The 12,608-nt window shown below is 36.1% G+C and overlaps 1 protein-coding gene across 9 annotated transcripts in view; it reads right to left on the bottom strand.

The window, feature by feature from the left end:
- The window catches only part of MBTD1 (mbt domain containing 1), a 38,080-nt gene that overhangs the window by 17,441 nt on the left and 8,031 nt on the right, over positions 1 to 12,608 (bottom strand). For 4 of the 9 annotated variants that reach the window (XR_015774345.1, XM_088065521.1, XM_088065514.1 and 1 more), the window contains 9 exons: positions 11,471 to 11,610; positions 10,788 to 10,902; positions 10,614 to 10,699; positions 5,009 to 5,126; positions 4,230 to 4,364; positions 3,668 to 3,756; positions 2,089 to 2,323; positions 809 to 864; positions 420 to 524 (listed from right to left, as the gene is read on the bottom strand). Coding sequence is in view for 8 of the 9 variants with exons in the window: in XM_088065521.1 (XP_087921647.1) it covers positions 420 to 524; positions 809 to 864; positions 2,089 to 2,323; positions 3,668 to 3,756; positions 4,230 to 4,364; positions 5,009 to 5,126; positions 10,614 to 10,699; positions 10,788 to 10,902; positions 11,471 to 11,610 (1,079 nt within the window). In the remaining variant the exon portion in view is untranslated. The remainder of the gene's footprint in view (positions 1 to 419; positions 525 to 808; positions 865 to 2,088; positions 2,324 to 3,667; positions 3,757 to 4,229; positions 4,365 to 5,008; positions 5,127 to 10,613; positions 10,700 to 10,787; positions 10,903 to 11,470; positions 11,611 to 12,608) is intronic. The other 5 variants (XM_088065516.1, XM_088065517.1, XM_088065515.1 and 2 more) reach the window with 5 other exon arrangements.

Below are 12,608 nucleotides of genomic sequence, written 5' to 3'. Positions count from 1 at the left end.
ATTCAGATACGCTGCTTTTTACATTTTCTCTTTTAAAGCAGATTTCACATGGATTGGCTCCCTTTCAATCAAGCTAAGAAAGAAGGACAGCCTTAAAATATCTTCATAGACTTCTGCAAGATGAAGTTTGGTTTTGAACAGTTGCAAAACACTTGGTATAATTAGCAGAATATTTTCCTGCACATTCATCTCACAAACACATTCTAATTAAAGGTAAGGCTGAATTTCCAGAGACTAAAGTCAAATTTATATGAGCATATTTTCATAGCAGTTGTATATAAACAATTGACAGACATATCCCATTCACTGTGTGAATGAACTCCACTAATTTTGGTTTTGAGCCTTTTGTTTCAAGACTGAATAAAGGTTAGGGAAAAAGGATTCCTCTGTGCCTCCCCAAAAGACATCCCCATTCTTACCTTTCTGATAGTTGCCACACATATTGCTGAAAGGTTTAGGGGGTCTATAGCTTCCAATTTCATTCCTTCTTTAAACCACTCTCCAGCTGCATCAACCTCTTTTACCTAAAGAATCACAGAACAGCAGCAGAAACAAAGACATTTAATGAGTCTGGAACAAAACATACCCCACACTTGCAAAGCAATAGACTGAAATATCTGTCCTATCACCTCTGCTTATTCAAGGAGGTATGAAAGCAGAAATAAAAGCAGAAATAAAAGCAGAAATAAAAGCAGAAATGCTTATGCTGGGCCAGGATGTCAATAGAATTTCAGGTCTGGTTTACACACAACAGGAACTAAAGGCCCTTAATCAAGTCTGTGAAGAGTGGTCTAGCTACCGAACTCACCTTCATAAATAAGTGTGGGGGTGCATCAAAATGTCCATCCTGTTTCTTTGTAATATCTACAAGGAATAATAATAATACTATAATATTGTTCAGAAGTTTTGTTCACAGAGCAAATATATTTTTCTGAATATATTAACCAATACCACACAATCACTGGTGTGGAAGATGCACAGTTTATAGCAACACTACCACAAAAATCAGGAGGACATAATCCATCCATTTTCCTTGCTGACTTCAACCTGAGTTGCATCTATAACACAAACATCATTTATGGATAAAACCCAATATCCAGTATTTAGAGGACCACTTGATTATGTCACAAAATTGATAAAAATATTACATAAAAGCTTTTGCAAAAAATTGGCAGGTAAACAATTTTGCACTATGCCATGACAGAAAATTACATTTATAAATACCTATTTTTTGTAATTACATATAATAATTTTTAATACTATGCATATGCGTATTTATATGTACCTATATCTATCTGTTTATAAATTGTTTCAGTGGAAGTTGAAGCATTAGGAAAACTGAAGGCCATTCCCTGAAGGGAAGCCCTGTGGAATGCTTCACAGAAATTCTGTCTCTAACAAGGGATACCAGCTCAAAGAAACAGAAATAATTTAAAAAACAGACTTGTTGTTGTTGTTGTTGTTGTTTAAAAGCCTTAACTATTTCAAATTACAGTTGTTTTTGTATTTTAGGTAGCAAAAGCCTTAATTGTGTCTCTTCTATCAGATTGTCACTTGACTTTCCCAGCCCATTCCCTAATGCACTCTAAATCATGTAAATACTGCAATAAAAAATATTAGTCTTCAAACTTGCAGGTAAATAGAAATTCTTAATCTACTAAGATACTTGTCCACATTGTATTGTACAAAATAAGGAGTTAGATGTGAAGAAACTAGGAGTCCGTGGAACAGGGCTGTAATTCCAGACATCAGCATGAAAAGTGAAGTTCACCATGCTTGAATTGTACAGTTAAAGGTTTTTCTGCCTACAGTTTGCTGACCTCTGTTTATCATTTAATTTTCTAAACACTAGAAATCAATCTAAATATTATTGTGGCTTTTCCACCATTATATATGTTAATTATAATTTTAACTTAAATTCCTGAGTGTAATAAAATTGGTAAAACCCCTGGGCCACATTACATAACATTTTAAAATATAATTTTTCAAGGTAGTTTGATTAATTGTATCAAGCAATAGAACTGCTAAAGCCAGACTCCTCCCAGCCAACACTGCCCACAAAACACCTCTAACCCAAATGAAACTTACCAGATCTTTTGAATCTGTGTCCTATACTTCGAGACCAGCCAATATGATGAATGAGTGGGCTGTACATATGGCACCAGAAGTCATCAGTTTTGTCCTCACTCTCCTCATACACCAACCTCAGGCGGCCCCCAATGACACTTTCCACCACTGCCACCCTTGTCCGGCAGAGGTGCGTCTTGTCCACTACTTCTACCCTCATGGAAGTTTTGAATGGGTACTGCATACTCTCAGACACCTTGAAGCAACACAAAACACTCCTGTAAGAATGTTCCTGTTAATGAAACTCCTACCATGTAAGAATATCCTCTTGTTTTCCTGATTTGGAATATGTTTCCCGTCTACTAAAGCACAGTATTGACACACTCATATTTAACTGAAGTACTTGTTAATCAACCTGGAGAAATGACACAAATTATTTCTCTTCTATTTCATTGTAACAAAATATTTTAGAAAACTAAGAATAGATCTTACAATGCTTTAATTGCTTCAAGGTCATCCCTTAAGATGAGCTACAATTCTCACATAAGTTCAGGGAATTTTCCACTGGCATAATGAAAGTTTGTTCAGTTGTTAACAATGGGTGAAGCTCCCTTGAGAAACAACTTTAACAAGAAAAACCTCAAGATTTTTTGTTCTTGTTTTGTCATCCACTCAAAATACAGCATTTTAAAAACAGGATTAAAATACTTAATTTTAAGGCATGGAAAACAAACCTTCAACATAATTAAAGCTGGCCATTTGCAAAAGTATTTCTTCAAAATACACAAAAGAGAGGAAACAGATGTTAATCTGCTTTGTGAAAATAGTCTGTGTTTAAAAATCAGTATCTGTCACTTGCCATTTTCATTACCAACTCCTCAAAGGACTGAGATCTTGCCAATTTGATTTGGCTTATAACTGAGCCAATTTTAAAATAAAAATTAACAACTGCAGAAAGGCTTTTGGTTGTTTTTTACACATTATATGCAGTGTAAAACAACCAATTAAATCTCGTATGTCTACTAAGAACTATATGCACCATCATCTCACAATATTGGTAAGTAAACTTACAGCACACTATGCAGCAGCTGCCACACCTGAAGCCACATGACTAAGACAGAAAGAAACCCAGTCCAGAGAAGGAAAAAATACTAAGATGTAAAAATATGATCTTTATTCCTTTTACATCCATACTATATTTACATATTCTGTTCAGTTTCTTGAATTAGTGCATGATAAAAATCATTCCTGAATTAGAAAAATCAGTTTCCATTTTTCTTACATATTACAGGATAACTCATGAGCACTTCTGGGTTTTCTGTGGATTTTTTAAATGGGGTATTTTAAAATTAAAATAGACTAACTAGTTTTAATAGAAAGCTATTCTTTCTAGAGCAAACAGTTTTCCAAATACATACTGACCAAGTGTGGCCATAACTGGAGATGGGATTCCAAGGAAAACTGTATCTAAGGGAAGAAACCACTGTATCTATCTCCTTCACTGCAAGAGGAGCTAATGTGCCACTATAAAATATTTTATTTCTTCACACTGTGCTGCAGTTTTCTTTACAGAACATCATTGATATTGTATCAGCCTTACCTTCTGAGAAAAGTCAGGAGGAAGTGTTTTGGCACCAGTAAGTCGTTTCACTAGAAAAGCTTTCCAGTTTGTGTATTTGTGTTGGATGGCTGTTACAAATGAAGGGTTAAAAATAAGCCACTGATTTTTTATTGTGGTCATTAGAGACAATATTAGACCCTGGAATGTGTAAACAAGAAATCCCAGATGACTATTAAAAGGCCTGGATGACAATAATAACAAAAAGCCTCTTCAGAGAATGAATGCTACCCAAGATTAAGTTTATGGGCCAGGGTAAAGAATTTAATAACCAAGTATAAATAAAATCAGTGCATATTCCCATCATTGATTAGCCAACTGCTCCCACCCTGATCTTAAAAGCTTTGAGTCACATCAGATGGGCTACTCCAAGAAACACTTTGAGCATCAGCCAAGCTCTTATTTTTCCAAAAGTTAAAATTATTAATACATAAGCATTGAAAGAGTTGTTAGGATAAAAGAATACTTTGATATCTGGACCATGAGCAAATTTAGTTTAATAAAGAGACCTTGAAATCAATAAATAAGGCTACTATTTACATACTTCGAGGAGGAACTAAGGGCTTCCCACTGGTAGCACACCAACCAACTGGGTGGATGTCAGACCCACAAATGTTGCACCAGAAGTCAAGACTTGAATCATTTTCAAAGCCTTCATATCTCAGCAGAGCATTGTAGCCTGAAAGAAAGCATTAAAAAAAAAAACAAGAATGAAACAAGACTATAAAGTATGTATGAGTATTTCTTGACCAATCATCATGCACATTACATTGATTTTCTAAATGTAATTTTTAATCGCAAGGTTTTTTTTTTATGGCACATTTCTGGATGCTATTAATGCATAGAATGGATTGCTTTGATAAATGTGCATGTATTATTATCTCGTAAGACAATTTAAATAAAATTAAAATTCTTAAACTATAAACCTTCAGAAGTTGTACATAAGAGGACAAAATTAATTATGCGCAGTATCAGCTTTTTTGTATCTTAGATCTGTGACCTTGAATTTCTAACTTTTCACCAATACATGTGATTCATATAATGAGGCTTCCTGAAAGCTCTTAAACAGTCTCCTATCTGCTCTGCACTGCTCTTACTGCACTCTGAGGCAATATTAAAAATACCAAACCAAGGATCAACATTCTCAAGAATCACAGTAGTCAGTGTGGAACCCTGACAGCACTACAATGCATAACCTACAGACACAGCTCTGCCAACCTGACCAGTGTCAGCATTACACTCACCAGGTGATCACAGACTGAAGTATTTGATCCCTTCACACAGTTCTTTTGATAACTTTAATTTCAATTAAAACACATTTACCTGCTAATTTTACAATTCCAGCTATCCAGAAGACTTTGGTAGGTAGGCTGCAGTCAGTGTTTGGAACCTCCACTCGCACTCCTTCTGCAATATCACCCCAGCAAGTCCCCATGGGTGCCTGTCAAGGTTGGGGTTAAAAAGTCATCAGCTTACCATATGAAAATATTTTTTTTGTTATCTCAGTGTTCTACAAGCAACTTAAAAAGACAAAACATTCAATATACATATAATATATGGTTAGAAACCATTGTTTCTATGAGAACCTACTTCGATTTTGATTTGATGACTATGTGTAATACTGTAATGGTATCCAATTATTCTTGTGTATTTACTGAAAAAAACCTATAGCATTCCAAGTTTAAATAGCAGTTAAGCACAAGTGCAAATTGTACATTCTCGAAGGTCAGTTTTATTCTATGATATTTCAATTAGGAACAAACTACTGATGTTAGTAAGAATGGTGGAAATTGCTATGCAATTCTACGTGCAAGAAAATCATGGTACCTGTAGCATAGACATCAAAACCTTTAAATTCTGCAAGTTAGGCATGCTGCTGGAAGAATGCCTAAATTTTTTTTCTTTTAATCTATTCTCATGATTTATTATGGTGGGGTTGATTACCCACTGGTTCACATCCTCTCAGAGGAACAGGCTTTCACATCACCTGCAAGTGATCACTCCATGAAGCAGGCAAAAAGAACAGAAGGCTCTGAGTGGCACCTTTTTAATGAACACCAGAAGGAAAGGCACAGCAAGATCCCTCACACAGTCCCATGTGAGGCGTATGTTAGGAACAAGAAGGAATATCCACCTGATGAACTCATAAGGGTTTGCAGAAGCTGGTGATAGAAATTACATTTAGTTTGCTATCTCCAGAAGAACATTTTGTTGAACAGAGCATCATGAAATGCCAGTCAAAGATGGTATTGTAGATACCAGAAATGCACAGTGATGAAGAACCTGAATTCTTAACAGTAACTCAACTGAATTTATATTGGTAACAAGCTAGAAAATTTCTCATTCTGCAGTAAACTTGAGACTACCAAGGAGAGAAGGATTCATATTTTGGGTGTTTTATAACAATAGTCAAATTCATTCTGAGAAAAATAAATTGGTATCAGTTCAGAGATTACCCAGCTATCACTGGGGCAACTGAAGGAGGGATCCTCTGGCTCTGCAGTGTCTCATTTGCAAAGCTCTTTGCAAAGCCAGAGAACTGAACTGGTCCTTGGGAATAGCCTCCAACTGCAGAGATTTTTTGCTGAGAGCTACAAGTGAAGAAATCTGCATTAATCCTGAGTAACTGGAAATGACAATATTGGAATTTTGCTGGCAATCAAAGCTATTGCCACTAGCATCACTGGAAGCTGAGTTTATCTTAAAAAAGGGAAAAACTTCATTAGTTTAAGTATTTCATATTATACAAAACTTAAAACTAGTTTTAACTCTTAAAGAAAATATAAGTATGCCAGTTTTTATTCTTGAAGCCTGGTCTCTTCATATTCTGCTATGTCCCATCTACACCAGTCTAGACCACAGAGCTCTCTTCTGCCAACTGGCAGCCTGAGAAAAATCCAACCGAAAAGACAATGGCTTATTTTCACACACAAAACATGCAGATACAACTTAAGTCCCATCCCATTCTCACTACCCTCTCTAGATTGACATGTGTATGTTTTTGAATTGAACTGGAAAATAAAGTTAATCAAACTGCATATTTTAGCAAACCTTGTTGCCTGTCTAGAGATACAGATGAGGCCAAACAATCAAAAATAACAATGCTGAATAATTTCATAATCCAGCTGCACTCAATTGAAGTACATTTTACCACTTGCTCATCTACTCAGTTGATTCAGAGAGAATAGTATATCAGAACAACACTTCTGACATCAACCTATAACAGAAATTTCATTCCAAGAGCATGGATTGGTATAGACGGAAATAGCAGAAAGTTAAATTTGTCCTTGTCTGTGAAAACATTGGTTCTGCTAGTTCTCCTACACCAATCCATATGGCTCACCCTTTCAAGAAGGAAGCCATCCTGTGCAGCATCACTGCTGAAATGTCAGACAGTGGTACTGTCCTGAGGGGTGGTTTACAGCACACCTGTTACACTGCACCATCTTAGTCTCCTTCACTCATTAGGGATATTCTTAAGGCAGGAAGACCTGGATAAACCAGCGCTGTGACAGCTGTCTTCCTTCATCTCTCCTCTGTCTGATCTGATTAATCAATCAATGTTTGAAGAGTGCTTTTAAAAACTCAAAACACCACTAGAGAAGTGTTAAATCTTACTTATCTGCTGGCTGGAAGGTGACTGCAGTCTGGATTGGCATAGTGTGAACTAGCAGAACCATCATTTACAGGTAAGAACAAATTTACCTTTCAGACTCATGATGAAGAGATCCACTTCACATCACTCCCAAACAAGGAAGAGCTGGTTCCTGGCTTCCTTCTCCGGGACATGACCTGGGAGGGGTCTATCTGTGAGCACCAAGGGCCTTCTCTGCAAGGTAAGGTGCAATCAGGAAGGGCCTGTTTGACAGGAGCACCTAAAGGCCAAGTATTCCCACATATGCACCTGAATGAAGAGCTCACATGGCTTAAATAAGTGGCCTCTAAAGCTTTTGGATGGCATCAACACTGCCATGATTCCAGACTTTAAATCAGGATTTTAATGGCAAATCCTGATGGTGATGCTACTAATTCCTGAATTGTATGGAATGCTGAAACCTTGTGTGTGAGCAGTGCCCCAACAACAGGTAATGCCAGAGGAGAAAACATACAAAAGGATTTAAACAAAAACCTTCAAAGCAGAGCACTGCCACCCAGTGTAGCATCCTGGAAATGCTCCCTTAAATCACTGGATATAGTTTAAGAACACAAGAAACCAAGAGAATGGAAATATTCTGGCTCAGAATAAAATTCATTTGGAAAAAAGAACTTCATTAAATGTGCCTCTCACTAGCAACAGAGTGAAAATAAATAATTGCTCTTAATTGTGCATAAAATTGTCCAGTAAGTGGTACTGAAAACCAACTCAAACCACTGTAATTTGCTTTCCATTGTAGGAATGGCTTGACCTAATAAAAGCAACTATAGAAAAGAGTAAAAAGTGTTTAGAGGAAAAAAAGTGGAATGCAGGTCTGCAGTGAGCTCACTGAATGTGACTAAGCTATAACTCAATATTAAAAACGTTAAATTGAGTTTTTTTTCCTTGCAGCAGCTACTGCTGTGTTCCTGATTAATGCAATTTGACAAAAATAAAAAAAGAGGCTGCAAGGTGCACAAATGGGAATTCTGGCATTGTCATGGGCTTCCTGTAGGACATAAACCAAAGTAGTTCCCTACTTCAATTCACTGAATGCTGAAGTCATGGGCATGGCCACTCTACTGCTACTGAATTTCATTAGTGTTACTCAACACTCAAGTCTGCAACAAAGGTAACATGGAAGCAAAAAGCGCATCAAAATACTTTGAAATTAATTCTTATCACAAAGAAAGAGAGAGACAGCTTCCCAAGATTTAGATACTTTAATTCTAAAATGTAACTGTTTTAAATTGAAGAAGAAATAAATTCCAAGGAAAAAACAAAACCAGAAAAACTGATGTGTGAAATCTACATCAGACCTGAGATACTAAAGAATTCCAGATTATTAAAAAATTAATTAATAAGCCAAATCTCACATCTCATATCCTTAAATTTTCTTTAATATTGATCCTAATGTTCCCTATCAAATATCCATACAGATACACCAAATAAAACCAGTAAATTCAATGTATTTTATTGAAAAATTAATTTCAGGGTAGATATGTCAAGGTTTTACTGTCAATTCAAAACTTTGATCATGAACAGAATAAGCTTTATATACTCCATCACACACATACAGGTGTATGAAATCCATAATACAGATGGTAAACAAACATCAACTAATACACTTTTACAAATCAAAGCAATACCCAATACACAGAAAACAGCAATAATCTTTCCAGAAAGACAAAAAGAATATTGTTTAATTATCAGTGGAGAGTGGGACAAAGAGAAGAATCTAACAAAAGAGTGCTAATGTGTTTTTCAGATTCTGACTAGTTTAAATAATGTATTTTTCAAATAAATAATTACAGTAAAGTTAAATGCAAATCATACCCTTATAAAACTAACTCATACCCACCAAAGAAGTAGAAATCTCCAAATAAAACTATAGGATTTGCATTTTACTTCTATGAAAAAAGAAAATGAGGATAGAAAAGACACAACTTTCAGGCTACTTGGTAGTACTCTTGCCATTATCTTGTGAAAATTTTCGAGGTACAATGTGACCATGAGTGTGGCCTTGCTTTGCACTATTGGGGCAATATAAAATAAACATAAATAAAATATAGTGTTGGAGCAGAGTTTACAAGTGGCCTAACAATTGTAGCTGTTTCTATTAGAGAATGCCACCCATCCTGAGACATTTGTAGATGTTATAGCACAGCCCATGTTATCAAACCATACAGTTTGATATGGACTGATGAAATCACTTATTACATGAACATAGCTGTGAAACCAAAGTGCAAACTTGCTGACTCAAGCATGCAGGATTTGCTACAAATTCCCCAAGTTCCCCTAATGCAAGGCTCTATTCTGAGCAGTAGCTGAGGCCTCTGAGGATAAAGGGTACTATTCACAAACTGCCAACTGTCAGGAGCCCTCAAATCCCACTAGTTTATGAGCTGAGAGGGCCCAGCAGGAATTCCTGAGCTGAAGAAAACATGTCTCTTCTCCCTCACGGACAACTTCCATGAAGCAAAATGTTTGCTTTGATTACCACTTTCAGTGCAAAATTTTGAGCAAAATGAAAAAAAAAAATTCTAATACAGAACACTTCAACTTCTCAAATTAAAAATATGCTGAGAAAACATCTTCCAACAAAGCTTTACTTAAGAGACAGAAAGTTCTGACAATCTTTTAAACAATGTCTCATTACTGGAATTTTACAAACACATTAAAGACAGATGGCACTAAATATTTTCCCAATCCCCTAATTTCCTCAGTCATTAAAGAATGTCTTTTTGTCTGTAAAACAAAGAAAACTAGCTTTTGAAATTTCAGATTTCCAAAGAGCCTTCATCTTCCCCCATACTAGATTACCTGGCAGAACAACTGACATGGAGAATCTGACTAAAAATGAAGAAAGAAAACCCCAAATCTAAATATGTAACAAAAAGATTGGTCCGACACAATGGAACAAGCCTGACTTAATCTAAAAAGCCTTTTGTAACTGTTTTCAGTATAGCTTGACTTTGTTGGTTTGTTACTCTGCAGTACATGGGATGATTTTGTGAGTTGAACAAAAGAAAAACAATTCTCAAGATAAGAAAAACAATTCTCAAGTTTGTAAGAGCCTTCCTTTTTGTTTATGAGTGTGTATATGATAAAAGTAACTGATGGTGTTCAGAAAGGTTTTAAAGGACAGATAAATTATCTAAAAAGCAGTCATACAGTAATATTTCATAGATCACAAAAAGTATTTGGATATTGTATGTTCTGGAAAAATGAATTCAAGAACTTCCACAGACTCATACACAGAGAGAAAGAAAGCACAAACTGAGAAATACTCACGTGTTTAAAGCAGGTAACAGGAGCTGCTGTAAAGCTATTACTATTGATGTAGTTACCCCAGCTGAAACCTTCCACAGGGACAGCTGCTAAGGGAAAGTTATTTTAGTTAGGAAGTTGCTAATGAGGCACAAATCTTGCAGTATTTTTGTCTCAGCTCCGTTTATACACTATTACCTGCTTTTGTCTTGGCCTGGTTTTGTAAAGTTGCTTGATACTGGGCATATGCTGCTAATTTAGCCACTAAGGGCTGTTTTTGTAGAACTTTAGCCTTCTTTGTTGGAGGTTTACCCTAAAAAAAGCCAACAACCCAAGTAAATAACATCTTTCCAAACTCCCATCAGGAAATTTCCAAAGGTCTGAAGCTATCTTTGGCAGATTTAAACAAAAATTAGAAGGACACAGAGACTAAGTATCACCCAAACACATGCATTATAAAAATAAATTTAAAAACCGGTAGTAAGGATTGTCCAAAAGATGACTTCTGTACTACTATCTCAACTTGAACAGCATTATAGATTCACTGCTGTTTACCTGAAAAAAAGGTATCTCTTGAAAGCAAGTCAAAAGGAAGAACTTTTAATCTAACTCATAGCAAAGCAATTTCTTGGCATTTGTTGCAATGAATTTGAGACAGGGTTTAATGATATTTCTTGACACTTCTCTTTGAATACTACAAACATGCCTGGATGATTATTTGATTAATATTTTAAGTCAACAGACATATATCTATTTTGCAACTCTACAAAGACAATCCTCAAACCCAAGAAACTTATCTTAAAACATGCAGCCATCTGTACAAATACCCAGTTTCACCACCACAGATGACAGAAGAGATGTAAAGAAAATGGTGTCTGTACCGCTACCTGAAGCCTGGCCAGAATGCTGGCCTTCTTGGAGTTGGAGGAGTAGCTTCTGGAGCATGACACGCTGCAGAAGCGCTTGGTTTTAGAGTAAAAAGCGTCCCGGACACCAACCATCCCACACATCTCACATGTAGCTAACAGAGGAAAGAAAAACAAAACCCAAAATGTTAAGAGGGTAGTTAATACCGCAGTAAAAATTCAGAACAAAGAGGACAGAATGAAGGTCCTGGAGGTGGTACCATTAAAGAGATTCTAAGGGTTTGACCCCAAAGAAAATTGCACAGGAAAAGAAATTTAAAACAGCACCACTAATATCAGTGAAACAACCAAGAACCTCAAGTTCTTGGTGAAACACTGCCTCTTTCTGCTCCCTATTAAGTTCACCCCTGGTGAAAGTGAATGACCCAGCTAAATCAGCTCAAGCTGATTTTTGGTTTTTCACTGTTCTTAAGGAACCATCTGCTTTGAATCTGGGCCTAGCAATCTAGATTTCCTCTAAATATTGAATATTTCGAACCTGAAATAAAACCAGACCTCTTGTTTGATTCTAAATTAGTATACCCCAAATACTCCAGCCCATGAATGTTTTTTTCTGGCTAGAATCATGTTTCAGAGGTGGACAGCACCACACACCATGTATTCCATGATGAGTAAGACTCAGAGACTAACTAATGCCAGTGAGACAATACCCAAATTCTGCCCAGACAGAGCTCTACACTAATCTCTAGGATTTCACATAAAATATTTTTACCTGCTAACAAAAGAAATCTTCCCTTTTAAATTTATTTTCCTAGGATCCTCCAGCTCACAGCTAGTAAGGCGTGAACAGGTATACACTAACACGTTTTATACACTAGCAGTAATGAAGTTTTCTTAGTATAGGAAGAAATATATCTGAATGTATTCTAAATGTAACATAAAGGGCAAAGAGAAGGTATGTCCTGGCATAGATAGAACACATTGACATTGTCCTCAAAGCTCCAAGAATAAAACCAATGCATATGAGAATATACACATGCATGTGCAGATACAACACATTTGACAGGAGAGCAGATGTTCCCATACTATTTCTTCCATGACAGCAGGATTCAAATGCTCTCTTATTTCAGTATAGCAGAACCCAAATAATTCC

The sequence above is a fragment of the Pseudopodoces humilis genome, chromosome 21 (assembly GCF_049639895.1).
Source record: "Pseudopodoces humilis isolate 2021_Gansu_Grassland_sample_001 chromosome 21, ASM4963989v1, whole genome shotgun sequence".
Classification (NCBI taxonomy): domain Eukaryota; kingdom Metazoa; phylum Chordata; class Aves; order Passeriformes; family Paridae; genus Pseudopodoces; species Pseudopodoces humilis.
Note: the sequence above shows the minus strand (reverse complement) of the source record. Positions and strands in the feature narration are given on the sequence as shown.